The 25,482-nt window shown below is 63.2% G+C and overlaps 5 protein-coding genes across 11 annotated transcripts in view; 3 read left to right on the forward strand and 2 right to left on the reverse strand.

Moving 5' to 3' along the window:
• Positions 1-210: 210 nt before the first annotated feature.
• On the forward strand, positions 211-6,438 carry SPSB3 (splA/ryanodine receptor domain and SOCS box containing 3). 4 transcript variants are annotated; one of them, XM_027117863.1, is made up of 7 exons: positions 211-314; positions 1,583-1,720; positions 4,567-4,741; positions 4,824-5,011; positions 5,096-5,198; positions 5,276-5,401; positions 5,630-6,438. In XM_027117863.1, the coding sequence occupies exons 2-7, from the start codon at positions 1,595-1,597 to the stop codon at positions 5,962-5,964; spliced, it is 1,053 nt and encodes a 350-aa protein (XP_026973664.1). In that variant the 5' UTR covers positions 211-314; positions 1,583-1,594; the 3' UTR covers positions 5,965-6,438. The 4 variants fall into 4 exon arrangements, with proteins under 4 accessions (XP_026973664.1, XP_026973663.1, XP_026973666.1 ...); XM_027117862.1 differs by lacking the exon at positions 211-314 and adding an exon at positions 325-591; XM_027117865.1 differs by lacking the exon at positions 211-314 and adding an exon at positions 575-849.
• Positions 6,439-6,451: 13 nt separating this feature from the next.
• EME2 (essential meiotic structure-specific endonuclease subunit 2) lies at positions 6,452-10,221 on the reverse strand. Its single transcript, XM_027118367.1, is given in 11 exon segments — positions 6,452-6,791; positions 6,882-7,196; positions 7,284-7,457; positions 7,507-7,767; positions 7,952-8,045; positions 8,224-8,239; positions 8,242-8,314; positions 9,020-9,112; positions 9,524-9,660; positions 9,860-10,031; positions 10,144-10,221. Coding segments are annotated over 10 exon segments (1,269 nt in total). The 3' UTR covers positions 6,452-6,791; positions 6,882-7,025.
• Positions 10,099-11,474, forward strand: MRPS34 (mitochondrial ribosomal protein S34). The gene is made up of 3 exons (XM_027117873.1): positions 10,099-10,540; positions 10,690-10,732; positions 10,821-11,474. The coding sequence occupies exons 1-3, from the start codon at positions 10,220-10,222 to the stop codon at positions 11,111-11,113; spliced, it is 657 nt and encodes a 218-aa protein (XP_026973674.1). The 5' UTR covers positions 10,099-10,219; the 3' UTR covers positions 11,114-11,474.
• A 128-nt stretch (positions 11,475-11,602) lies between these two features.
• NME3 (NME/NM23 nucleoside diphosphate kinase 3) lies at positions 11,603-13,047 on the forward strand. Its single transcript, XM_027117874.1, has 5 exons — positions 11,603-11,849; positions 11,928-12,058; positions 12,222-12,323; positions 12,388-12,500; positions 12,616-13,047. The coding sequence occupies exons 1-5, from the start codon at positions 11,804-11,806 to the stop codon at positions 12,731-12,733; spliced, it is 510 nt and encodes a 169-aa protein (XP_026973675.1). The 5' UTR covers positions 11,603-11,803; the 3' UTR covers positions 12,734-13,047.
• A 272-nt stretch (positions 13,048-13,319) lies between these two features.
• The window catches only part of MAPK8IP3 (mitogen-activated protein kinase 8 interacting protein 3), a 47,682-nt gene continuing 35,519 nt past the window's right edge, over positions 13,320-25,482 (reverse strand). For 2 of the 4 annotated variants that reach the window (XM_027117852.1, XM_027117853.1), the window contains 23 exons: positions 24,704-24,721; positions 23,366-23,423; positions 22,918-23,070; positions 21,883-21,964; positions 20,508-20,638; positions 20,027-20,083; positions 19,765-19,935; positions 19,103-19,229; positions 18,830-18,925; positions 18,584-18,742; positions 17,902-18,067; positions 17,460-17,642; positions 17,200-17,389; positions 16,971-17,090; positions 16,815-16,895; positions 16,665-16,732; positions 16,395-16,543; positions 15,838-16,009; positions 15,641-15,754; positions 15,411-15,449; positions 15,041-15,220; positions 14,780-14,929; positions 13,320-14,704 (listed from right to left, as the gene is read on the reverse strand). In XM_027117852.1, coding sequence (XP_026973653.1) covers positions 14,583-14,704; positions 14,780-14,929; positions 15,041-15,220; positions 15,411-15,449; positions 15,641-15,754; positions 15,838-16,009; positions 16,395-16,543; positions 16,665-16,732; positions 16,815-16,895; positions 16,971-17,090; positions 17,200-17,389; positions 17,460-17,642; positions 17,902-18,067; positions 18,584-18,742; positions 18,830-18,925; positions 19,103-19,229; positions 19,765-19,935; positions 20,027-20,083; positions 20,508-20,638; positions 21,883-21,964; positions 22,918-23,070; positions 23,366-23,423; positions 24,704-24,721 — 2,786 coding nt within the window. In that variant the 3' untranslated portion in view covers positions 13,320-14,582. The remainder of the gene's footprint in view (positions 14,705-14,779; positions 14,930-15,040; positions 15,221-15,410; positions 15,450-15,640; positions 15,755-15,837; positions 16,010-16,394; positions 16,544-16,664; positions 16,733-16,814; positions 16,896-16,970; positions 17,091-17,199; positions 17,390-17,459; positions 17,643-17,901; positions 18,068-18,583; positions 18,743-18,829; positions 18,926-19,102; positions 19,230-19,764; positions 19,936-20,026; positions 20,084-20,507; positions 20,639-21,882; positions 21,965-22,917; positions 23,071-23,365; positions 23,424-24,703; positions 24,722-25,482) is intronic. The other 2 variants (XM_027117849.1, XM_027117851.1) reach the window with 2 other exon arrangements.

The following is a 25,482-nucleotide window of genomic DNA, read 5'->3' on the forward strand; positions in this document are numbered from 1 at the left end:
CACTTCCGTGTCAACGCCCCAGCGTGAGGCCGCTTCTTTTCCTCGCCCCGCGTCCAATGCGGGCCTTGTCTCCGACCGCTTGAGATGTGGCCAATGGGGACGTCGGGTCAGGATTGACAGATCCAGCAGCCTCTCAGCAAGAGGCGTGTGCCTCGAGGACCGCCCCTCCGCCGTAGCCCCGAGCCGCGCACGCTGCGGGGCCAATGCGGCGCAGGGGGCGGGCCGCGAGGGCGGGGATTGTTTACGTCTAGCTCCGGAGCGGAAAGTAGGGCACAGCAGGCCGGGTTGAGCGCAGCGGCGCAGGGCGGCTGCAGGTGAGCGGCGGGCCGCGTCCGCGCCTCCCTGGGTCTCCCGGGCCCGGCCGCCCCGCCCGGCTCGACCCCGCCGCGCCCGCCGACCTTTCGGAGCTGCGGGCGGCGGGGCCGGCGCGCCTTTGTTCCTGCGGCGGCATCGGCAGCGGCAGGGCCGGGCGAGGCTGCCGAGGCGCTGCGCCGCAGACCGGGCGGGGCGGCGGGCGGGAGGAACCCCGCAACCCCACCGATCCTGAGACAGTGAGATGCCTGATGGGGAAGCAACCCCTACTGCAGCGGGGTCAGTCTCGGGGTCGTGCATTGCGCGTGCACGGCCTGGCGCTTACTGTTGCTGCGGCGGTGGCGGGCGAGGATTAGGCCGGGCCCACTCTGGCCGGTTTCAGTAACCAACCCTGGTCTGCGGACGGGCTCCTATCCCTCAAAAGCTCTGTCTGCGCTAATTCACTGCCGCCCCTCGGGGTCGTGGCAGGGCCCTTCTGGGGATTTCAAACCAGGGCAGAGCCGGGAAGTAGACGATCACAGAGAGCGACTTATTACTGTAAGTCGGGCATGGAAGTTGAGAGCCAAAGAGGGGAGGGGAAAGCGTTGTGGGCAAAGGGCTGGAAAGAGCTACCAGCCGGAACAGGGCCGGAACTTGTAGGCTTTGTAGAATATTGTACTTTATTCTAAGAACAGTGGCAAGCCCTGAGGAGTTAACTCGTTAATTTAAAATTTTAAGATTTGTATTTCAAAAAAAGCTCGGTTGTAGTGAGTGAAGTGGGAGGAGCCAGAGCGAAGACGAGTTGTGTGCGGGTGGGGCAGGCAAGGTGGCAGCAGGGGTGGAGAGGGATTCAGGACATGTTTTGGAGACGGTGTGGGGCGCGGAGGGCTGTGAGGCCGTGGTGGGAGGGAGGAAAGAAGTGTTGGGGATGACTGCTGTGTGTCTGGCATGAGGAACTCGGAGGCTAGAGATGCCGTTTGTCAAAATGGAGAATGGAGGAGGGGCAGGCAAGGTTTGAGATGCTTGAGGGATGTGCAGGAGGGACACTTGCAATCCTGAGGCCGAGCTCGGAGAGGGGCTGAGCTAGGCATTTGAGAGTCATGGATGTCAGGATGGCATTCCATGCTCTCCACCTGGGTTTCATCAAGGTACTCGGACACTGGAGTGAGGTATGAGCTTGTGAAGAGAGTTCCGGACCCTGGGTGGGCTGGGGGCCAAGTGCAGGGGGTGCTGGGGGACCTACTGGTGTGTCATATGTCTTTCTTTGCTCAGACCTTGTGCTTTCTTCCAGATCCTGCCCACCATGGCCAGGCGCCCACGGAGCAGCAGAGCATGGCATTTTGTCCTGAGTGCAGCTCGCCGAGATGCGGATGCCCGGGCCGTGGCTCTGGCAGGGTCCACCAACTGGGGCTACGACTCTGATGGGCAGGTAGGTTCCAGTGGGTGAGCATGGTGGGCATGGCTGGACTAAATATTGCCTGAACTGAGACTGAAAGAGAAAGATGCCTCTGAGGGCAGAAAACAGGGCCAGGCTTGTCGGACCGTCCCCTGCGTGCACTCTGCTTCTGCTCCCCTAGGCTCTTCACACGGTTAAGGACACACGTGGCCCTGGGTAGCAGGACCTCAAGGCATATACTACGTTCCTCTGTAGACTTTTTTCTTTGAAGAGGGTGTCAGTGGGTACTTTGGTCAGTTCATTTAACGAAAACTTCTCCATTCTATTTACCCAACCGCTTTTCAAGGGTAGCTGTTGTTACCTCTGTGTGCAACCTTCTGGACGTTTTCTCTGCCTGTTGAAGTCTGTACTCAACGTTTGTGTATATGCATCTAAAAAAAGAATTTTGATCTTTAAAGACCGACATTCCTGAGCCTTCCTGTGCTCAGGACCCTGAGCTCTGCAAGGCCCAGGAATACAGAGGCCGTGAGGAGGGCGGCTCAGCTGTCTGTCTGCAGTGGAGGTTCCTGATGGACCTGAGGGGTTTGCAACCAGAGCCTCACCACGCTGACTCCCGCCACAGGGGTGGGGTGGTGGGGCTCTGTGGCCTCTGTGCCTGCCGTGGGGGGCATGTGGGGAGGGCTTCACAAGTCAGTTTCCTGAACCTCTCAGACCAGAGCTGGGCTTTGGCTTTGCCCTGAGTCACCTCTGTTGTTTTCAGGGTGATCTTCGGGTGACTTGGTTCTGCTCTGTCACAGCCACCCTGCCTGGGTGCCCTGGCTCAGCCAGGTGTCTGGGTGGGGACAGGTGCCTATCCTCCCCAGCCCTCAGTGAGGGCAGCTGAGTCCCGTGGAAGCACCAGGGCTTGGGGCAGAATTGGAGGCGACATCCTGGGTCCCCTTTCTGGGGCCTCCCTTAGCTCCCTGCCTGGGCCAGCGAGAGGCCTCGGCCTGCATTCCTGTCCCACCTCCAGCTTCCACTGACCACGTGGCCTGGAGCAGTCTTTTCTCCTGTCTGTCTCTGCCTCTCTGGCTCATCGCTGTGGGATGTGGGAGGCGTCCAGGGGCTGGGGGTGCAGTGTCTGATACACACCTGTGGCTCATCCGGTCACCTAATGGGCCCGGGGTACTTGTGTGCACGTGTGGATGGAGAGAGCGTGTCACCCCAGCACCTTTGAAGGCCGAACACACATGTCCTTGTCTCCGCTGCTCTAAGCTCTCCTTACAGCTTGTGGTGGGGCCGGGTCTGCCCTCTGCACAGGGGGTTGTGTGCTGGGTGCCAAGCAGTATGACCCCCGGGGCTAGCAGTGCTCAGGTCTGTGCCCCTGGCTCCTGACTCAGTGGGAAGGGATTGTCTCCTCTGGCAGCAGTGGGCCTGTCTTGGCTTGTGGGGGATCGCTCTTCCCCGTGAGCGGGGTGCTTTGGGCCTGCTGCCACTGTCCTCGCTGGCGTCTGTCTCCAACTGGGGCTCGGGCTCCTCGCTCCCTGAGCTGTCTCTGCCATCGGTTCCCAGAGCTCCTGTGTGGCACTTGGGGCTGAGTGTAATAACAAAGGAACTCAGTTCTGGTGGGAGGAGGCAGGTGAGCAGGACCCAGGAGAGCGTCAGGGAAGCCTACGAGAAAGGAAGAGAAGGAAGAGGACGCAGCATGAGAGGCTGAAAGAGCCTCTTTGAAATGGTATCCAAAAGCCATCCAGGGGCAAACAGACCCCCACTTCTGCCCCATGGGGACAGGGGTGGACAGGGCAGAGGAGGAGGCTGGGCAAGGAGGGGGTCTTATATTCTCTGACGAGAGTTAAGTCTGTGGGCTTTGTTCTAAGGGCAGCAGGATTCTCAGGGCAGCAGGATTCCCAGGTCTGAACAGGTCACCCAGACCACTGTGCAGAGGGCATTTCCGCGGGGCCCAGAGCAGCACCCAGAGGCCAAGAGAGTGAGGGTGGAGGCCAGAGCCCCACCAGGACCCCAGGCGAAGCTGGGAGGGCTCAGAGAGCAGGCATGCAGAGGCTGCCTGCACCCCTGGGGCCTGAGACTCCAGGCCCTCACTGGTCGGCCAGATGTCAGAGCCTGGGTGGGTGTCTTGAGGGGCCCACGTGGCTCCAGAACAGGAACAACAAGGTGTACAGAGGCACCCTCACTGGCCTCCAGGAGGGTCTGTGGGTCAGCTGGTCCCCGGAACCAGACCAGCTCAGCCTTAGCGTCTGGCCCCTGGGCCAAGATCAGGCCCTCAAGGCTTGGAGTCCATTCGGTGAGGACTGAGAGCCACACGCAGAGGGCCAAGGCCCAACTGAATGTTTTCCTGCCACAGCCTGAGACCATGGGGCTTGCTCGTCAGGGTCCTGTGATGGGGGTTGAGAGCACACCCTTGCACGGACAAGGGGACCACGGCCATCGGCCCCCCTGGAGCCCAGCTGCTGCCACGGGGAGACCAGGTGCCTTCATTAGGTCAGCAACGGACTTTGCTGTCACGCTCCCATTTATCACAATCTAGATGTTCTCTGGACAACGACGATGGCTAAACATGCAGCCCTGTCTTGGGGCTTATTAGTGGCTAGGCCTCCGGGGCCCTCCACTCCACTCCCAGGAAGCCACCGGCGTGGTAGGCCTTTGGCAAGGAGGCCCCCTTGCAGCTCCTGAGCCAGAAAAGATGTCCAGGGTCACTGTGGCTGGCTGGCTGAGCCCTTGAGACCTGAGAAGGCCCTTTGAGGCCAAAGCCCCAGATCCCTTCCTTGGGGCGTGCGGCCGTTCACCCGTGGGCCTGGGGGGGGTGGCAGGGCAGGTGGGGGAAGGGGTCGGTTGGGCCGGCAGAGGGCAGGAGGCAGGAACAGCTGGCCCTTTCCCCTCAGCACAGCGACTCAGATTCCGACCCCGAGTATGCATCTCTGCCGTCATCCATCCCCAGCGCCGTGCCTGTGACTGGGGAGTCCTTCTGCGACTGTGACAGTCAGAGTGAGGCCTTCTGCGGCAGTCTGCACGCCGCCCACCGGGGCAGGGACTGCCGCTGCGGGGAGGAGGACGAGTGTGAGTGTGGGGGCCTGCGGCGGGTGGGCGGACCTCTGGGCTAGGGGGGGAGCCTGGCGAGCCTGGGCCTCTTCTCTCACAGATTTTGACTGGGTCTGGGATGACCTGAATAAGTCCTCGGCCACCCTGCTGAGCTGTGACAACCGGAAGGTCAACTTCCACATGGAATACAGCTGTGGCACAGCGGCCATCCGGGGTACAAAGGAGCTGGGGGAGGGCCAGCACTTCTGGGAGATCAAGATGACCTCGCCCGTCTATGGCACTGACATGGTAAGTGGCCGGCAGGGTTGGGGGAGGGGTGCCGGGCACCTTGGTCCCCAGCCCCCTCTCCTCTGCCAGTTCTGCCGTTTCCAGATGGTGGGCATCGGGACATCGGACGTGGACCTGGACAAGTACCACCACACGTTCTGCAGCCTGCTCGGCCGGGACGAGGACAGCTGGGGCCTCTCCTACACGGGTGCGTGGGGCCCCCAGGGTGGGCAGGGCTGGGGGGCCCCGAGGCTGCAGGGCTCACCCTGACCCTGCTGCCCCCAGGCCTCCTCCACCACAAGGGCGACAAGACGAGCTTCTCCTCCCGGTTCGGCCAGGGCTCCATCATTGGCGTGCACCTGGACACCTGGCATGGGACGCTGACCTTTTTTAAGAACAGGAAGTGCATAGGTGAGGAGGTGACTCTGACACATGCCCGCAGAGCGTGGCTGCCACTGAGCTCCTGGTGAGGTTGAGGGCCCTGAAAGGCTATCCTTGCAAGGCCATCCTTGCATCCCTGAGGTCTCAGGGTCCCCAGAACCGGGCAAGGCCGGGGGGTAGGTGGAAATCCCAGCATCCTTCGTCCCCTTAGGAGAGCCTGAGCTTAGGGTTCAGGCTGTGCCACCTCCCCACCCCCAGGAGTGGCAGCCACCAAGCTGCAGAACAAGAGGTTCTACCCAATGGTGTGCTCCACGGCGGCCAAGAGCAGCATGAAGGTGATCCGCTCCTGTGCCAGCATCACCTCCCTGCAATACCTGTGCTGCTACCGCCTGCGCCAGCTGCGGCCTGACTCTGGGGACACGCTCGAGGGCCTGCCCCTGCCGCCCGGCCTCAAGCAGGTGCTGCACCACAAGCTGGGCTGGGTCCTGAGCATGAGCTGCGGCCACCGCAAGCCCCCCACACCCTCGCCCATGGCCAATCCCAGCAGCCCTGAGACCCGGCGCTGCCAGAGGAAGCGCTGCCGAAGGACCTAGCTTGTTTCCCAGTGAAAACTGCCTTCTACAGCTGGGATGGCGTTTTCTCTGTTTCTCCCTTTGGACCACCCCCAGGGCAACAGGAGAGGGAGGACTGAACCAAGGTTTGTCTCGGCTGCCCCCCTGCCACCCGAGGCTGGGAGAGGCCTTGCTACAGGGGCTCCGGGGCCATTATCCCTGTGATCCGGAGACCCGGACTTCCTAGTCTGTCTGCTTCCTGTGCCGGGTGTGGGAGCAGCCACTTTCCTTCTCAGAGTCTCTGGGGAGCTGCTGCCCCAGCATGTCTGGACTCAGGCTGCAGGCCTGGGAGGCTGGTCTGCTGCCTGTGAGGAGGACGGCTTCGTGAGAGGTCGGCTCTTCCTGCTGTCGCCGCCGGCCTTGGGTTTTTCTTAACTTGCTTTGCATGTTGTCAGCTGCTGTTCCTCTCGTCTGAGGCTGAAAACGACCGTAATAAACTTAAGAGTTTATGTCTGATGCTTACATACCCATGGAATGAAAGGGGTCGGACTGAGGCCTGGGGCTCACAGGTGTCCACAGCTTTTCTCCTGTTGTGGGGGGGCGGGTCACAACACCCTTGAGGAGTCACGGCCTGGTTCTCTTTTCTCCCTCAAGACCTTGTCTTAATACTTCTCCTTTCTGAAGGGGCCTGCCTCCCCCTCCCCCGCAGCCTCCAGGTGACCGGCATTTGCCCTGTGGGGCCCTGAGGCTGCCCAGCCCTTCCTGCCTGTCGTAGCTGGCTAGGAGCCCCTCTGCCAGTGTGTACAGGGCCCAGGGCATATGAGCCCTGCCCACATCTTCTCCAGACTTTCCAGCTGGCTTGGCATCTCCTGGAGAGAAAGAATTTCCTCTTCTGCCCATCCCAGTTACACAAGAACTTTTTCTGCTGCCCCTCCTGCGCCCCCATCTTGGGGTCAGACCTGTCTGAGAGCCCCGATGCAGGTCATACTGGGTGTCTTGCTCCCGCACACCACCGCTCGTGGTTTCTAGTCTGTTCCCTGGGCGGGCTGCATTCAGTCCTGCCGGTAGGTGGGAGAAGGGCCCGTCAGGTACCACAGGCGTGGTCAGGAGCCCAGGTCCAGCGGGAGGTCGGGGATGGTGGTCATCAGGAAGAGGCAGATGCAGCAGGAGAGGTCAGGTCCCAACCTATGGGGCCGCACACCCTTGCCCATCCTTACTGGGAGGTCAGCCAGGAGGGCTAGGCACCCCTGCTCCATGCCACAGGCCACGCACACCTAGGGCGGGCATGGGGATGGGCGGGGCAGGCCTCGGGGGACCTGGCCTCCATATCTGGGAGTCTGGTTGGGGGGCGGGGGGCCCACCTGTTGCAGAAGGCAGGGGGAAGGGAAGGCAGCAACAACAGCATTGGCCACAGCCGGGCTGACGCAGTTGAACTGCCTGATCTGCTGCCAGCAGGCCCCCCGCAGGCCGGTGCCATCTCTTGCCACTCTTCTCGGCTGCTGCCCAGCACGTGGTGGTGCAACTCCCGGGACTGCCTGGGAAGGGGAGGATGCAGGGAAGTGCCTAGATTCTTCATCACCTCTACTGAGCGCCCCGCCCCCAGCTCAACAAAACCCACAGCCCCCTCTGCTCTAGAGGCCAGAGAGGCGCCACCCTGCCCAGGACTGCCACCCCGCCCGGCACTCCCATCCCTCCCGCTGCAGCCCCCAGCAGGGTGAGGGTCACACACTTGAAGGGACGCTGGGTGAGGGCCTTGGTGAAGGCACACACATGCTGACTCAGCTCCTACCAGGAGGCCACCAACAGCACATCCACGTTTGCCCAGAGCTGCAGAAGCACCAGGGCCTGAGAAGGAGATGAGCCTATGGGTGTGGGTCAGAGAGTTCCCATGGGTGACACCCAGCTGAGACCAACCCCACATGCCCCCCCCCCCCCCGCCCCGTGCCAAACCAGCCCCTGCTGGGTCTCGGAGAGCAGCCCAAGGGCCAGAGCCCATGCCAACCATCTGGCCCAACCCAACTGTCCTCACCACCTCCACCTCGGGCCAGCCAACTGCCACCTAGGCACGAGTCACCACTAGATGCTCTGGCTGCCATGCCTCCTGGGTACTGGACTGGTAAGACCTATGCAGAGGTAACCATCCCTCTGGCTCCCTACCCTCCATGAGTTCTCCTCCTGCCCCCCAGAGCCCGCCCAAGAGAGAGGGTTAGCTGTGACACCAGCCCCCAGGGCCACCCCTGCCTTTCGCCCGAACTCTCCCATCCCAGGCAGGCTGGCTAAGGGTGTTAGGGTGCCCGGTACCACAGGTAAACATCAGCCCAATGACAGCCAGGTGGAGGCAGGCAGGGCTCTCAGGACTGATCCAGGGCACAGAACAGGTTGGGCCACATGTCTGCAAACCAAGAAGATTTACCATACCTGTTCCTCGGGGGCTGCGGCAGGCGGGGCCCACTGGCCACCACCAGTTTGCAGGAAGCAGGGGAGTGAGCCCAAGAACAACCCCACGGTGCTGGGAGGAAACAGGGGTGGACTCCTCCGCCCAACCAGTTCTCTTTAGAAATCTAGCTCTGTGCTTTCCACATGATCAAGAAGATCTATGAAAGAACCCGGGCACACCCCAGGCTCCTAGAAGAGTTGGACTCAACCCTCCTCCCCATTCCTGGTCCACCTCTGCACCCCAGCCTGGCATTTGCTTGACATACACAGGTGCTTGATAAACGGAGAACCTTGAACTCTGGGACCTGGCAGAGGGTCTAACCTAATGACGCTCTGGTGCAAACATCAGCTGAGCAATCCCTATTTCTCCCGCCAGGCGGCAGCTGAGCGGTTGGGTGTCACAAGGTGGACTGCACAGCCAGCCTGCAGCCCTAGTCCCCAGGCCCCCTCTCAGCAGTTTACCACCTGACTTCCGACTCAGTTCTCAAGAGAACCCTCCTTATCCTGGCTTCTACCCTCAAGAAGCAGCCGTGGCTCCCACCTGCTCCCAGGCCAAGAGCCCGGCTGGCTTCCCCCATCTCACCCACAACATCCAAAATAGGGAACCCAGCCCCTCACGATCTGTGGTCAGGGATTACTCCTTCCTCCCTCCCTCCCGCACCTGGGTCAGCTGGACAACGCCCTGCAGAAACTCCTCAGGCTCCAGCAGCAGCAGCCAGTCCTGCTCATCCGCAGCCCACACCTCAGGAGGCACCTGTGGGAACATACACGGCGCTGTTGCCCACCCGTGGCCTCGTGCACCCCGGGCCATGGCCTGGGCACCCCAGGAGTCCTGAGGCTTGCGCAGGTTCTTCCCGGACTGCTCTACAGAAACCCAGCGTCCCACCTTCTACTGAGACTAAAAGCAGCGCAGGTCTGCCAGGCAGCAACACCTGTGGCCACAGCCTGGATGGGATGGAGCATCAATCAGCAGCAGCTGCGTTCAGGCTCTGGCTCCCAGCCCGCAACTTACCAAAAGTGGCCTGTGCATCACTCACTCAGCGTTCCCCGTTCTCCGTTTACTGGTATGTAAAACGTGCACAATTGCTGCAGCTGCCTCTCAAAAGAGCTTTGTCACATAAAACACCCAACCCAGGGCTGCATTCCATAAACCCAGGACACTCACACTGAGGGAGCAAGGGTCTGGCTTCACTCTGCTCCACCCGAGGCTCCATGCAGGGCGTTCGGGCTCCACGCGGCACTCACAGCTCAGGGCGTCCAGAGCCTCCATCAGGATGTCGGCACCGGCATCTTCCAGAATGGCTGGATGGGGCAGAGGGGCAGTCAGCTGTCACTCCTTCTTTCCCCCACGACAGGACACTACTTGGGTGGGGACAGCAGCCCCACAGCCTGCACAGCGTGTTACCAACAACTGATTCCCGTCCGGCTCCCAGAGCGCAGATAAACAAGCTCCTCAAGGCCGAGCTCCCCATCCCGGGCCGCTGCCCGCGCCCGCCCGCACCTGGGTCCATGAGCACCACCAGGCGCCGCACGGCTTGCTCCGGCCGCAGCCGCCGCAGCACCTCGGCCGCCGCCCTGTGCTCTTCCGCCGGGTCTCGGACCCTGGCGGCGGCCTCCTCGCCCGCGGGGCCCTCGATGTCCGAGTCCGATATCTCCCAGGTCGGGGGCTGCAGCTATCCCCGGCCCCGGCGCGAGCCCCCAGCCCTCCCAGACCCAGCCCTCGCCACGGCCCGCCCGGCCTCTTCTCCCCTTCCGGCAGCGCCCGGACGCCTTTGCGGGGGACACCCGCCGCTTCCGGCGTCGGGCTCGCCCCGCGGCGCGCGGTGGCATCTTCCGGCCGGAGCGCGGAGGCTGCCCGGCCATGGCGCGGAAGAAGGTGGGGCCGCGGCTGATCGCCGAGCTGGCCCGCCGCGTGCGGGCCCTGCGCGAGCAGCGGGAGCGGCCGCGCGATTCGGAGCGCTACTCCCTGGACTACGAGACGCTGACGCGGCCGCACTCGGGCCGCAAGCTGCCCGCGCGAGCCTGGGCCGATGTGCGCCGCGAAAGCCGCCTCCTGCAGTTGCTTGGCCGCCTCCCGCTCTTCGGCCTGGGCCGCCTTGTCACGCGCAAGTCCTGGCTGTGGCAGCACGACGAGCCGTGCTACTGGCGCCTCACGCGGGTCCGGCCCGACTACACGGCGCAGGTGCGTGCACGGTGCCCACCCCTCAGCTTCCGGCACCGCGGGGCACCACTGTCTCCCCTGCGCGCGGCTTTGTGGGACGGGATATCCTGTCGCCCGATCCCTGGGCAAGCGAGCTTTCTGAGCTGATCTCCTCCCCACTTGCTTTGCAGAACTTGGACCATGGGAAGGCCTGGGGCGTCCTGACCTTCAAAGGTAAGTCGTCCAAACCCGGTGGGGAGGCTGCCGGCAACAGATTGTTCCGTCAACGTGTGTGCAAGAAGCCTCGTTCTTCTTTCCCCAGGAAAGACGGAGAGTGAGGCTCGGGAGATAGAACAGGTCATGTACCACGACTGGCGGCTGGTGCCCAAGCACGAGGAGGAAGCCTTCACCGCTTTCACGCCGGCGCCGGAGGACACTCTGCGCACTGTGCCCTACCCGCCGCTCCTCCGCGCAATGATTCTAGCAGAGCGACAGAGAAATGGAGACACCAGCACGGAGGAGCCCATGCTCAATCTGAAGAGGATACGCATTGATCCCTGGGACTATCCTGAGAACCAGGAGTCGAAGAGAAAGACCAAGGGCACTGCAGTCTAAAATGCCAGAGCGGGCAGGCTGCCGCAAGGGTGCAAGGCAGTGGCCACCATTTTCGGTTACACCTGAATCAGCCCCCTGGGAGCTTGGATCCTACCTCCCCGTGACTTGTTGAGGTTCTACATTTTCTTGGAAAAGGGTGGGGTCAGACCTTGCACCTTGTGTCTTTCCTCTGTCCCCGCTGCCCCAACACGCAGATCTGACTGAGGGGGCCTCTTAGGAGGTGGCTGCTGGGGGAAAGCCGCAGGTTTGGAGCCCCGCTGCTGGCTCCTGTCACTTCCACGCTGGCTTCCCTCCCTATGACCTGTTGCCTCTGCCGGGACCCAGGTAGAAACTGAACGCGAATAAAGGCACATGAAGCAGCCCTGGGTTGTGACTTTTTTGAGTTTGGGGTACCAAAGCGGGCTGTTGGCAGGGCTGTGGGGGAGGAGCAGGCTGACACTGCTGCTTACGGCCGGGTGGTGAGAGGAGTTCCGCGCAGGCGCCCGGTGGTGGGGAGACCCGAGGGGATTCGGGAGTCACAGGCGCGGCTGCAGAGGTCCCGGCGTCGGCGTGAACGACAGGCACCCCCTCTCCGCGTCCGCCGAGGTGGCGGCGCCCGGCGACCAGGCGGCTTTAAGCACAGGCCCCGCCCCGGCCCGCGCGTCTCCCCCGCCCCGGCCCTCGAGCCGCCCGAGCCCCGTTGCCGCCATCATGATCTGCCTGGTGCTGACCATCTTCGCCAACCTCTTCCCGGCGGGTGAGCGGCGCGGGCTGGGCGGGGCGGGTAGGGGGTGCGACCGGGTCTGATGCGCCCCTACTCCGGCGGTTCCCACAGCGTACACCGGCGTGCACGAGCGCACTTTCCTGGCCGTGAAGCCTGACGGCGTGCAGCGGCGGCTCGTGGGCGAGATCGTTCGGCGCTTCGAGAGGAAGGGCTTCAAGCTGGTGGCGCTGAAGCTGGTGCTGGTGAGGGCCGGGGTCCCCAGGCGTGGGGAGTGGACGGGGGTGTTGGGGAGAGGTCCCCGGGCGTGGGGAGCGCGGCGGGGTGGGGTGCAGGGGGAGACGGTGTCCCCGCGCGTGGGGGATGGGGGTCCCAGGAGCACGCGTCCCTTCCCCCCTCCCTCCCCAGGCCTCCGAGGAGCTGCTGCGCCAGCACTACGCCGAGCTGCGTGAGCGCCCTTTCTACGGGCGCCTGGTCAAGTACATGGGCTCCGGGCCGGTGGTGGCCATGGTGAGTGCTGGCTGGTGGGAGGGCGGCGCGCTGACCCCGTGCTGACCCCGGACCCCGTCTGCAGATGTGGCAGGGTCTGGACGTTGTGCGCGCTTCGCGGGCGCTCATCGGGGCCACGAACCCGGCCGACGCCACGCCCGGTACCATCCGTGGCGATTTCTGCATCGAGGTCGGCAAGTAAGTCCGGTTCCAACTCCCCGAACCGGGCTGCGCGGGGCTCTCTGCCCGAGCTCTCTCTGCTCCGGGCCCTCTCTGCTCCGGGCCTGCGCTCACCCGCGCCTCTCCTGCACAGGAACGTGATTCACGGCAGCGACTCGGTGGAGAGCGCCCGCCGCGAGATAGCGCTCTGGTTCCGCGCAGACGAGCTTCTGTGCTGGGAGGACAGCGCCGGGCACTGGCTGTACGAGTAGCCGGTCGGGCAGATGTGCCCGTCTGCAGTGGGCTGTGGGTGATTCCGCATTCTCCAGGCCCCGGAGGTGTGCACACGTGTGGACCCAACCCCTAGGAGCTCAGAATACCCTTCCTGTGGCACGGGGCACAGGAGGGCAGGTGGTGCACGCCTGCGGAGCTCTGGTTGCTACAGGCCTTCCTGTCCTGGCTGAGGTTCTCAGGAGGCCCAGCCCGGCCTGCGCCTGTTTACAGCACGTCTGGAATGCGGCAGGGTGCCACCGTAGTACTTTGCTTGTCCCAGTACTTCTTTTTATAATAAATTGAGGAAAACTTTTGTGCTCCAGTTGGTTTGGGCTCAGGGACACAGAAGCATGATGTTAAGACATTTATTACTTACAGAGCAGATATGTAGGTTCACTTGCAGGGCCAAAGCCTGAGGAGAATCGTGTCACCCAGTTGCACCCACCCGGCTAACCCCCGAGTCACTTCAGGCCCTGTGAGGACAGACAAGGGACTTGACGTACATCACAGTGGAGAGTGGCAGGGTGGTGGGGAGAAGCCTGCAGCTGCTGGTGGCTGCAGCAGTGGCCAGCTGGGCTCGTGGGATGGCTGCCCAAGATCTGTGCTTCTCTGGTGGGAGGTGGGTGGGCAGCAGTGCCTGGGGCTGCCCTGATCGGTGCCTCGAGGAACAGGAATAAGGCGTGGGCAGGTGGGGGAGTTGGCAGTCCAGGGCGGTGCCCCTCAAAGCAGGCACGCGCCATCGCCGAGAACCGGCTGGAGGCGGCTCCTGTCCTTAACCCTTGGGCCTCTGCTCGGTGGCCTATCATCAGGTGCCCTCAAGGGAGCAGGCCACACCGCTTATCCCTAGGCACTTAGTAGCGTGTCTTGGGAGCTGGGCTCCTTGGAGACTGCACAGGAGGCCGGCCCTGGAGCACACCTTTCCCCATCACCCTGAGGCTGAGCCTACATCCAAGGACTGACCCCGGGAGAGACCAGGGGCCTCCCCTTCTTCCTGAGGCTTGGGCCTGCCCTGGCAGCCTGAGAAATTCCACCCTAGGGGCTTCCAGGAGGGGTGGGACTCAAGGGGCCTGCTCCTACAAGGTGAGTGTTCACCCAGGGAGAGTTAGCAGGGTCGGGGAGGACACAGGTCAGTGAGGGCCAGTGAGAGCCCACCACACAGGACGATTATGGGGCTTGAGCGGGATGAGGGTGTGTGTGTGTCTTCTCAGGCAGCTGCCCCAGGGAGCCTGGTTACATGCTTTCATGCCAGTTCCCAGGGCGGTAGGGATGGGGGAGGGGGAGCCCAGGGAAGGCTAGCAACTGGGCCAACTCCCTGAGGGTTGGATCCCCACTCCCATGGGCAGCAGCCAAAGGCAAGTGGACTCAGGGTGGGAAGACTCAGCGGGGTGAAGTCCCTGCTCGACTCCCTGGAGAGATCCTGGGAATGAGTGACTGGAGTGGGGAGCCCAGGGTGGAGCTCGGAGCCACCTGTGGGGGCTTCCCTGGCCCGACCCACCCTGGGGTTCTGCCTCGCTCTGGCCCTGAAGTGCCCTCGGGCCTGGAGGGCTTTGGGCTGGGTGCCAGCCAGGAGCTGCTGGGGAGAGGGTGTCCCGAGAGGCTCTGCCCCTCCCTGGTCAGGACGCCACCCCACTACCCGCTCCCAGCCAGACCCTATGCTCTCTGCCAGCTCATGGGGAGGCCCGGACTGAAGGTGAAAGCTGCAGGTTGAGAGGCTAGAAGTGGGGTGGACGGGCACCTGGCTGCCTGCGGGCAGGCTGCCCCCTGGGTGGGTGGTGGGCAGGTGGGCGGGGCTGTATGTACATGTGGCAGATGGCATCAGGCGGGGCGGGGTGGCGGCAGGCCGCAGCCTCACTCGGGGGTGTAGGACACCTGCCACACGATGATGTGGCTGCGCTCGGCCTTGGACAGCAGGGGCTTCACTTGGCTCACGTCCCCTGCACCCTCCTCGGGCTCATCGTCTTCTCCGTCGCCTGGAGAGAGCACAGCTGCCATGAAGGGGCCACCCCTGTCCGGGGACACCTGGGGCCCCAGCGGCACCCACTTACCGATGCGGAAGTCAATGTAGCCCTCCCCGCCGCTAAGCACCAGCACGTTCTTCAGCTTCTGGGCCTCGGTGTCTGCGGTGGGGGCAGTGGGCCCGGGACTCTCGGAGGGGCTGTCGAGCACGCTGCCGTTCAGAGTGGCCAACACGTTCCCTGTCATCGGGGCACAGGGACCTCAGCGGGGCAGCCAGAGCACCCCCCCCACAGGCTCCTGAAGGGAGGCCGCGGCTGCAGCCTTGCGGGGAGTGGGGCCCGGCCCCTCACCTGGCACGGAGACAAAGAATTTGACAGCGTCACGGTGCCCGTGGAAGCAGAGCTGAGCCTGGGCCATGGAGCAGTAAGGGATGAAGCTGCTGGCTGATTTGTCACTGCTGTCGTCTCCGTACACGTGGATGATGCCTCCTGGGCGGGCCCCCTCCCCAGATGTGGGGGACGACTTGTTGGCTGGAGAGAGAGGGTCCCGGAGGGGCTGAACCTGCTGACTGGGAGGACCAGTTTTCCAGCAGCCGAGGGCAGAGGGTGGGGCCTGCCTGGTGCCAGAGCCAGTCCGAGGGGCAAGGGCAGCCTCAGCCCCCAGGGTGTCCACAGTGGGGGGCTTCCTTCTGAGAGCAGGAGGCAGGCGCTCTGGACTTACCTCGGAGCCCCAGGAGCTGGCCTCGGTGCAGGACCACAGCTGAGGGAGGTGAGGGGCGGAGCATGGAAGAGAGAGGAGAGAAGTCACAGGAGGGACTGGCTGAGGATGGCTGCGGCTAGGGCAGCCCGCGTCCTCCTCTGTCCTGGCAGAGCGCACCTGCCCCTGGGACCCTGACATGCGCCTGTGAGTGGCAGCCAGGCCATCTCTACAGATGTCTGTGGGTCACTCACTCTCAGTCAGCGGGATGGAGATGACAACTCCGTTGCCGGTGCCCACCCAGAGGCGGTTGCCTGCGATGAGCAGGGCTGTGATGCGCACGAAGGAGAAGCCCAGCTTGCCTGTCCCTGGGGGTGGGGGGAGGCGGGTCAGCGGGGAGGGCTCGGGGGACCCTCCTGCCCCCACATGCCCGGCTGGGGTGGCCCCTCACCCAGCATCTTGCTGACGTAGGGCTCAATATCCACGTCCTGCAGGTGCTGGTGGGTGTGGGCGTGGTAGAGCCGCAGCGTAGAGTCCAGGCGGATGGACACCCACACCCCATCACCAATCCACGCCAGTTGCCGTACCTGGCTCTCCCGCCGTGGGTGGGCGTCGAACGACTTCTGTGGGGTCAGGGCAGCCCGTCAATGGGGTGGGGGGCCCTGAAGCTGCCATGGCCAAGAGTCCCTGAAGCAGCTCATGGGCACCTTTCTAGGGCCTCTTTGCTCCCTTGGGTCCTGGCTCCTAGGAGGAACCCCAGCACCCCAGCCCCACCCCACAGCAGTGCCTGAGGGAGGTGCGGGGGAGCCCATTCAGACACCGATCTGCTTGTTTCAGAGAGAAGCAGCAGGTGGGCTCCAGAAAGACAGGCATTCACAGCCCAGCTGCCCTTTGTTGGCCCATGACCTTGGATGAACCAGTCACTTCCCTAAGTGCATTTTGTTTGACCCCACGAAGCCCCCACCAGAGTCCATTAGAAGGTGTGTGGAAGCCCCAGCCTGCACTTGCCTCAATCTGCATCGTCTTGGGCTGGATGACATGCACCTTGTTCTTGTAGCCGCACCAGACGCGGTCATACACGACGGCCATGCAGCGGATGGAGTGGTGTGGGTGGCCCAGGTCCATCAGGTGATAGTTGCTCAGGTCCCACTGGCTGTCTGTAGAGAGCCCGCGACCCCTGCTCAGGCCTGGCCAGGCCACCTCTGCTCACGGGGCGGGTGGTTCACGCCCTGCCTGGACGTCAGATGCTGCTCCCCCACCCACCGTGCCAGGCCTCACCTTCACCTCGGTGGAAGATGGCCAGGGTCCCATCGGCCAGAGCCACCAGCACTCGCCCTTTTACGTGCCTGCAATGGGAAGGTGGTGAGCCAGGCTCAGGCCGGCTGCCCTCGGCCCTCCCGACCCCGGCCCCCGGCGGGGGTTACGCACACCAGGCTCAGCACGGAGTCCTTCAGCTTGATGGAGTGCAGACACTTCTTCCAGTTGGCCACAGCCGAGTGCACGTAGAGCCTGCGGGAGGAGGCACGGTGGGTGGGGGCTCGCCCAGGGGACCCTCTCCACCCCGACCCCCAAGACCCAGCCTACCAGCCGTTCTGGGCTCCCAGCCACATGGTGGGTGCAGCACTGCTGCTGGCCCCCGCGGCGTCCCCACTGGGCTCCGGCTCAGGCTGCACACCGCTCACGTCCGTCTCCAGCCCGTTCTCACTGCAGGGAGGATGGCAGCTCCAGGGCAGCCCATGGAAGCCCGTCCCTGCCCACCTCTGCCAGTCCCCGCCCCCCTCCTCCCCTGCTGCCCCATCCTGAGAGAGCCCACCTGTCAGGCTGGGTGCTGGTGGGTGGGGCAGGGGCCGGGTCGGTGAAGACGTGCTCTGTGAGGGGCCCAGGCCGCACCGCAGCTGCCTCTGCCTCACTGGGCCCAGAGTCTGGCACCTCCATGGCCTCCGTGGCCTCCTCCGTGGACTGAGATGGGTTGACCTTCCCATTGGCGACAGCAGCCACCTCCCCTGTGGAAGGGAGGGGTGAGCTTGGCTGGGTGAGAGAAGACGGCCGCCCGGGCTCAGGCCCAGGACTCACCCTGGCCCTTGTCCAGCACTGGGGTGTCCCCACGGGAGGAGCAGTTGCTGCGCGGCACGTTGCAGCGGGTGGCACAGCCCACCAGGGTGATGCCGGCCAGCACGCCGTCTGCACTAGAGTCCTCAGGGTTCACGTCGCTGTCCAGGAAGATCTCCCCCGGAGGGTAGTCACCATCGCTGGCCGCTGGAGGGAGAGTCACAGCCCCGTCACCCCGCGCTGAGAAGCCCCCATGACAGGACCCTACCCAGAGCTCCAGTCCCGGTGAGGGTGCAGGGGGAAGGGAGGGGCTGTTTGTGATGCCACCCCATCTCCTTGTCACCGGGTGAGCGTCATACAGGGGTCTCCTCCTGCATCATTAACAGGACTGAGCAGAGAGCTCAGACAGCTCCTCCCTGGACGCTCCGCATTGACTCCCGGCCAGCAGCAGGGGCCCAGCACTCACCAGGGATGCTGGAGATGCATAGGACGTGGGCATTGCACACGGTGAACTGGTCCACGACGGTGCCCGGCTGGTTGGCATCGATGATCACCACTTTGCTGGTGGTCAGGGTGCTGGTGAGGATCCACACGCGGCTGGAGGTGGCGTCCGCCTCAGGGAGCTCCTTTGCCTGTTTCCGAGCACAGGGACAGGCTGGTGCCTGAGCACTCACTATTGTAGCAGCAATGGGGGGCGAGTGGGGGGGATCTTGGAATCTCAGGATCTAGCCTTACCCGTGGCCTTAGGGGACCTGAATGTCCTCCCTTGTCGCCAGGACGGTGAGAACTCTGAACTGCACATTGTGCCTAGGTCGTGGCACTCACGGCCTCCCTTCCTCAGAGGAAGGCTGAGCTCCCGGTGATTAAGTCACTGGCCCCCACATCGAGCCGGGACAGAAAGTGAAGCCTCCAGGCACTAAGCCCCTCACACGGCTCCTGGGCAGGCACAGACCTGCTCCAGCCTGGCTGCCCTGAGCCTCCGCTCCTCCTTGCTGCCCCACCCACCGGCAGGGGACCGGGCCACCCCAGTCTCCCGCCACTGTCCCCAGCTGTCCTCCGTTTCTGTCACTCCCACCCAGACTAGTCATAGCAGAGCCATCGGGATGGCAGAAGCAGAAGATGGCCCTGGCCCTGCCTGCCACTCTGACCTTCTTCTTCTCGGGGGACGCGTGGTTGCTTTTGGTCTCTCCTTCTACTTCCCGGTCGCAGGTCAGAGGGTCGCGGCCTGGCACAGGCTTGACTCCATTCCCGGGGTCATCCTCACTCAGTTTCCAGCCGCTCAGGTTGACGCCCGCGGCACACCACAGCTGGGAGGACAGGGCCATGAGGTCCGGCCTCATGGGCTTCTGGGGCAGGGGGACCTCTCCCAGCCTCGCGCCTTCCGCGGGGCTCACCTTCATGGTCGGGTCCTTCTCCACCAGAGGGCGGCAGTACACAGGGACAGGCACGTTCTTCATGCGGGTGTCCTCCTGGCCTCCGTTGGGACTCAGCTGCAGGAACAAGGCAGAGGGGCGCTGTGGGCGCCAGGCCTGGCCGGCTTACATGTGTGGGGCTGCAGTCCACTACCCCCGGTCCTCCAGGTTTTGGACTTGGGGCCCTGGGCGCATACGGGGCTCCCCAGGGGCTCCCTGCCTGCGGCGCCCCCCATGCTGCCCTGCGCCCAGCACCTGCTTGTACTTGGCTGGTAGGCTCCAGCCACAGGCCTGCAGCCGCCCGTCGTCATTGCGCACGTGCTCGCGCACCTGGCGGTACTGCTCACGCTTCTGCTCCCGCCTTGCAGAGGATGTGCAGTCGCTGGCGGAGGAAGGGCAGGTTACTGCGTCTGCAGGGAGCACGCCTGCCGCCCCGGAGCTCTCCCTGCTGGGCCTGGACCGTCCTTGCCGGGGGCCCATCTGACGGCGGGGGGCTCTCCCCAGCTCTAGGCTTGGAGGCCACATCCAGCCGTTGCCCTGGGCCAGCTGGCAGGGACCCACAGCCCTGGTGGCACCTGAAATGGCTGCGGGCTGCCTGCTAGGGGTCACCCGAGGAGCAAGGCGCAGGCCTCTGGGACTAAGCGGAGGGACTGTGGGGGAGCACAGCCTCTGCTGAGGGACATCCAATGCTCCCACTGGGGGTGGAAGGGTAAACACGGTGTGCACGGAGAGGTCGTGACCCCTGATGCCTGGTCAGTGTCCTTCCCACTATGGACCCCATCCCCTGAGCACAGCCACCAAAGCAGCAAGGTGGAAACCGGTCCTGCTTCAGAGCCTGGAGGGGAGGGGCCCTGGGACACAGGGACTCCCCCTGTGCAGGCCAGCGGGGAAGGGCAGGGCAGGCCTGGGAAACTCACTCATCTGGGAAGAACTCCAGGGGCCGGCTGCCGGCGGAGATCTGGCACATGGCGTGGCTGCGGCGCTGACTGAAGCCGGCCGTGGTGGGTGACTTGTAATGGATGTTCACTGAGGGGTAGGACCGCTTGGCCGGAGGGGGGCTTGAGGAGGAGCTGAAGAGGCGGCTGAAGCTGCCAGCCGAAGCATAGGGGGTGAGGGGTGGCCTGAGGGGAGACCTCCCCAGCAGCCACTGCCAGTGCCCTCCCAGTGCCCCCAACTCACAATTGCCAGATGGTGGACTTCTTCTTCTCCTGGACAGATGGATGCTCTCGGGATGCTCTACAGGGGACGGCAGGGGGAGAGGCCCCACTCAGCCATGCCCACCCAGTCCAACCAAGCCCCCCTCTCACCGGGCCCCTCTTGCCTCCCTTGCTTGGGACCCTCCCCATGGACACACGGACTGGAGCATCAGACAAGAGGGGGTCCCAGGCGAGTCACCCGTAACTTCCTAGAGAGACCCTGGTGCACTGGCCCCAACAAACCAGGTACATCCACTGGCCAGGGCTGCACCAGAGGCCCAGTTCTGCTGGCCCCCTGCAGGCTTCCACCAGGGATGACCCGACACCCTTAATTCTCCCGGAAGAGAGGGAGGTGTAGGGGTGGTCAGCCTCAATCCCATCCCCAGGACCTCCTAGAGCGACCACAGCTCACAGATGGAGATGGGAGCGTGTCTTCTGGAGCCCACAGGAGCCGGGAGGCCCACCTGATCATCTCGGTCCACCGCACGGCCTCCTGCAGCTCCATCAGCCGCTCCTTGTACTGGTTGCGCTCCATGAGCACGCGGGCCATCTCCACACGCGTGAAGCGGCGGCGCTGCGCCATGGGGATTTTGTCCTGCGGGGAGAGTGCCGCTGCTCAGCCAGCAAGGGGCCGCCTCCGGGAGTGGGCGCACCCAAGGGCGCTTTCCCACAGAGCTTCAGGTAAACGCGGTGGGGAGGGGTGGGCACAGGAACAGGAGCCACCACCCCGAAAGGGCCCCCCTTCTTTCCAGAAGGTCACATGACACACTCGAGGAGTACAACACCCACAGTGTGTTTTCCTACAAGCTCCCAGACACCCTGGCAATCCCAAATGCCACCGGTCAATGCTAACAGGTGGGACTGGCCCATGGTGGCATAGCAGGAAGAAAGGTTCTGGGGAAGGTCTGGCGAGCAGGACCCTGGTCACTGCCTCGGAGCTGGACACTTGTACCAGCGGATCTGCATGGGATCTGCTGTCCCTGGCAGGACTGTCTCCTTACGCAGCCCTGCCCTGGGCTGCCCTCCCCTCGTGCCCCCACCACCGGCACTCGGAGTTCACAGGAGCATCGGCAGCCCCAGGCCCCCCACCAGGAGGTCAAGGCACCAATTGGGTGCCCTCCATGCCCGAGTGGGAGGGCCTTGAGGAGCCGCAGCTGCCTAATACACCTGCGGCTTTGTTTCTTTCCTATAGTATTTGGAGGTGAGGGGCTGCGCAGGATGAGCAAGGTGAACAGCTACAGTTTCCCAAGTGACTGCTATGGGATCGGCATCCTGTTACGTGCATCCCACAACCCCCAAAATAACAGTGGATGAGTGGTGAGGTCGGCGTCCAAACTTCACCTTGGCTTAAAAGACCCATGCCTGCTCTCTCTGTAAGGAAGGCGGCCAGGTCGCTGGGCTGGGGCCCCTATTCTGGAGAGGATCTGGGAAGGGCAAAGACCCCTACAAACCCTTCCCTACAGCCACTCCTAGGGCTTTTCTCAGAACATTCCATGCATCTCCGGGGGTTTGTGAGGACAGATGAGGCATCTGAGGGCCTCAGGTACTCAAACTGTTCTGTCTGGGGGGCAGCAGTTGGGCCGGTAAGCAGGGAGACCCCACTTGTGACAGTGCAATCCACATCTGCTAGGACCTAGGTAAGGGGGCATCCCGCAGAGAGGGGGCTGGTTCTGACCGTACGAAGTCACCGGGGCAGTGGGGTGGTGGGGCTGCTGCTGGGTGCAGTCATCACACAGGAAGGGTGAGGAGGAGCCAGAGACCCAGAAGAACTAGCACATCCCCGGGAAGCCCGCCCACACTGCCCACCCCCCATGCCCACATGTTAATAGTGGAATATACCAATTCTGTACAGAGATAGCTGCTTACATCCTCCACCTCTTCTTTGGGTTCACGGTGGGCAATGATGGCCTCTGACTTCACTCTACAGGATGAGGAAGGAAGCGGGGCAGGGTGAGGGCCCCACTGGGCACTGGCCCAGAGGATGTGTCCCACCTCTCAGCTGCACTCAGGGCTCTCCCCTCAGGTTCTAGGCCCTGAGCATTCCTGCCAGTGCCTTGGGGACGGGTGGCTCCACACCCCTGCCCACATGTGCCCTGAAGCCCAGCCAAGGAACAGGACCTCCAATTCAGGTGGTCAATTGCTAATGGGAAGGTAAGGGCAGTGCTGGCTTCAGGCAGGGCCAGAGGAGACCTGGCTCCCAGTCCCACAAACCTGGCACAGGTGCCACCTGCCTAGGGCCCGCCCCTAACACCTCCCCTTTCCTGTCTGGAGCCAAAGGCACCACTTTGGGAGAATGGGGTGAGGATCAGGCTGGAAGAGAAAGGCCACAGGGACGTGCAGAGTGCTGGGGAGGACACCCCAGAGCTTCCCAGCAAGGCTCTGTGACCCAACCTCAGCTGATTGAGGGCTGGGGAGCAGAGGGGAGTACGGGGGACCTTCGGTGGCCAGAGGCCATTATCCTCCCTTCCCTCCTCCTGAACGAATGTAATAGTGTGAGAGGAGTGGGAAGGCCCCGCTCAGCCGCCAGAAAAAGGACACCCAAGACAGGACACTGTCCCTCGTGTGGGATTATTCCCCCGAGGATGGTGGAGACCAGAGGGGAGGGGTGGGTTGCCAACACAGTAGTTGGGTCTGGATGGGTCGAATATGAGATGTAGCTCAGGGATGAGCAGGAGGCTGAGCAGTGAGCACGCAAAGTGAGCCACTTTGGGAAGGAATGACCTCAGGGGGTGTGCTTAGCTAGAGAGCAGATGCCAGGGAATTGCGGAGAGGTGTGGAGAGGACCAGAGGGGCCTGGGCAGGGCCTGACCCCGCTCTCCACGCCTGGTGGCCCAGCCTCCGTGGGAGCCCCGCCCCTCAAGGAGCCCCGCTCACCTCCTCAGCTCCTCCTCCAGGTCCTTGATGCGGTTCTCCAGTCTGAGTTTGGCCTGCCTGGCGGCTTCCAAGTCCCCCTTCAGCACCTCCTGCTCCCCCGAGAGCTGGTCCACCTTGGCGATGAGGTCGTTCTTCACCACGTTCAGAGCGTTTCTTTGAAAAGGCAGAAAGAGGGGAGCTCCTTGTGAGCCGGTGTGTACATTAAGCGATGGGGTTTCAAAGGAGTCTGCCCACCCTGGTGTATCTGAGCAGACACATCCTGGCCTTGAAAGTGGTGAGAGGAGGTGACCACCCCATCCTCTCCCCAGGAGGGGTGAGCTCAGTCCAGTGGGTCCAGGTCCTCCCTGGGGACTGCCCTGAGGCTGGGCCAACGCAGTTGTTACAGGAGCCCCTGGTCCTGGTTGGGGGCTGTCTCAGCAACTGTGGTGCTGAGGAAGAACATCCTTACTTGGTTTCTAGAAGCTGTGAGTTCTCCAGCAGCAGATTCCCCACTTCCTTGCCCATTCCTGAAACAAAAGGTATGGAGTTATTACGTGTGCCTGGTGAAGCCAGACCCTGATGCTCACACCTGCCTCAGAATAACAGACGTCCTGCCGGGGGGCGGCCCACCCCTGGAAGGATGGCCCCCCTCGGGAGGGCTGATGTGAAAGGATAAGGAACAGAGGCCCGATCTGCAGGAAGACGCCTGCCCGGGGAGGCCGGGCGACCTTAAGAGAGGCCTCTGCCGGTCTTGAGGCAGGCTCTCCACCAAGCAACGCAGTCAGGAAAGGACCTGCTGCGTGCGAGCCCCGTGGGGGTCTCAGACTGGCCTCTGGAGGGCAATGAGCAGGTCTCCTCTGCCCCGATGGATGCAGCAGCCCTGGGCTTACATTCTGGAACTCAGTGATGGGCTCTCACAGCTCTCTACCAACATGAAGTCTGGGTACCAGCAGGGCCTGGACAGTACCCTTATGGCCTCTGTGCAACCTCCTCAATCAATGCCCACCCCTGGCCCAGTATCACTGCCTTCCCCCAGCCCTGTGACTTCCAGGCCATCATGAAGCAGACCCTTTTCAGAGCTTCCCCCTCGGAGAATGGAGGTTGGAGCTGTGGTGATGGGGACAGAGAGCCCTGGCCAAGGAGATGGGATGGTCCATGGCAGGTGCAGCCCTCCACCAGGCTGGGAGCAGGCCTTCAGGAGCCAGAAGGTGGGAGTGGAGGTGAGGACAGCACTCCGGGGGCTGGTGCCCAGAGGGGATGGCCAGACCCCAAAGTGGGCCCCGCAGACTGAGGTCTCTGCAGGCGTGTCACAAAACCCCCCAAAGCACCATATCTAATCCTTCAGGACTGCCTCGAAGCCCAAGGTCTGTTCCTCTCGTTCACTTCCCTCCTCCACAGCCTTAACACAACTATGAGACGAGATGACCCACACACACGGTGTGGCGAGCTTAGGGTTCTGCTGGCTGTTTCTATTCTCACCTCCTCGCCTCAAACGTGGCCTGCCTGCCCTTCAGATGGGATGCAGCAGGCACTGGGCTCAGGCCTTCCTGAACTAATGGGGGGTGCTGAGAGAGGCTGGGGTCCCCTCCTCAGCCCATCAAGGGTCTGCTCTGAGGGAGTCAGGTGCCTGCTCACCATGCCTGCTGGAGGCTCCACCCCCACCCCTGAAGCCACAGATACCACTGCCCCCACGGCTGCCCCACCGGGCTCAACAAAGCAAATGGCTCATGAAGCATGAGAAGGTGTCAGGGAGGCAGAGGAAGCCAGAAGCAGGGAAACACATACTGAAACAGGGCCTCGGCCTTACCAAAAAAATCATCGCGCACTATGGGCGCCGTCCCAGTCCCAGGGAGATGGGCGACCAGGGCGGGAGGAAGGAGAGGGAGAGAGGAGGGGAGAGAAAAGAAGCGCGTTAAGCCCGTGTGATAAGCAGGCGGGGGGACTTCAGGGCTAATTCTCGCTGGGTTAGGGGTGGACACAGGAGTGGGACAGGAGGGGCGGGAGACGGGATGGGGCCAGCTACTCCTTCCAGAAAGTTTACCTTGGGTGGTGAGGTGGAGGATCAGGGCAACACAACTGACATCTCACACTAAAATCCTGGGTTGGTGGGGTGGTGGGGTGGGGGGTGGGGGCTAAGGACAGAGGTCTCTGCAAATGAGGGAGAGCTGTGACCAGGCCCCGGGTGCCCTTGAACATAGTAGGGAAGTAGCACGGGGATGGGCAGGACCTCAGAGCCTCTGCTGAAAGCAGAAAAGCAGGAGCTTGGTCCATGTGCCCCGTGGGGAGAGGACCCCTGACTTCGAGGGTGTACCCAACAGAGGGGAGATGCCACAGCACTGAGTCTGTACTCTGTGTCCAGTTAACTAGCCTCCACCTCTATCGGCTCTGTAGGACTTTAAGAAATGGCCTACAGAGAGAGACAGGGGTCAAGGGCACAGCAGCTCTCCCTCAATTGTCAAGGTCACTGTCAGTGGGCTGGTGGAGCAAACCAAAAGCTTCCGAGCAGCAGTAGGCTGGTGAGCAAAAGCACGTGTGCCTTAGTGGCCTGGACCAGGATTGGGAGGGGACAGGCTGCACAGCTGGCGG

This window comes from Aethalodelphis obliquidens, unplaced genomic scaffold, assembly GCF_003676395.1.
Source record: "Aethalodelphis obliquidens isolate GAN/ISIS:26980383/991018 unplaced genomic scaffold, ASM367639v1 scaffold18, whole genome shotgun sequence".
NCBI classification, from domain to species: domain Eukaryota; kingdom Metazoa; phylum Chordata; class Mammalia; order Artiodactyla; family Delphinidae; genus Aethalodelphis; species Aethalodelphis obliquidens.

Bases quoted from the DNA above. Each gene is read 5' to 3' on its own strand.
- SPSB3 (XM_027117863.1), top strand. From the start codon at position 1,595: ATGGCCAGGCGCCCACGGAGCAGCAGAGCATGGCATTTTGTCCTGAGT. The intron at 1,721-4,566 runs GTAGGTTCCAGT...CTTTCCCCTCAG, and splicing joins GCTACGACTCTGATGGGCAG to CACAGCGACTCAGATTCCGA. The intron at 4,742-4,823 runs GTGAGTGTGGGG...CTTCTCTCACAG, and splicing joins CTGCGGGGAGGAGGACGAGT to ATTTTGACTGGGTCTGGGAT.
- MRPS34 (XM_027117873.1), top strand. From the start codon at position 10,220: ATGGCGCGGAAGAAGGTGGGGCCGCGGCTGATCGCCGAGCTGGCCCGC. The intron at 10,541-10,689 runs GTGCGTGCACGG...CTTGCTTTGCAG, and splicing joins GGCCCGACTACACGGCGCAG to AACTTGGACCATGGGAAGGC. The intron at 10,733-10,820 runs GTAAGTCGTCCA...TTCTTTCCCCAG, and splicing joins GGGCGTCCTGACCTTCAAAG to GAAAGACGGAGAGTGAGGCT.
- NME3 (XM_027117874.1), top strand. From the start codon at position 11,804: ATGATCTGCCTGGTGCTGACCATCTTCGCCAACCTCTTCCCGGCGG. The intron at 12,059-12,221 runs GTGAGGGCCGGG...CTCCCTCCCCAG, and splicing joins TGGCGCTGAAGCTGGTGCTG to GCCTCCGAGGAGCTGCTGCG. The intron at 12,501-12,615 runs GTAAGTCCGGTT...TCTCCTGCACAG, and splicing joins TTCTGCATCGAGGTCGGCAA to GAACGTGATTCACGGCAGCG.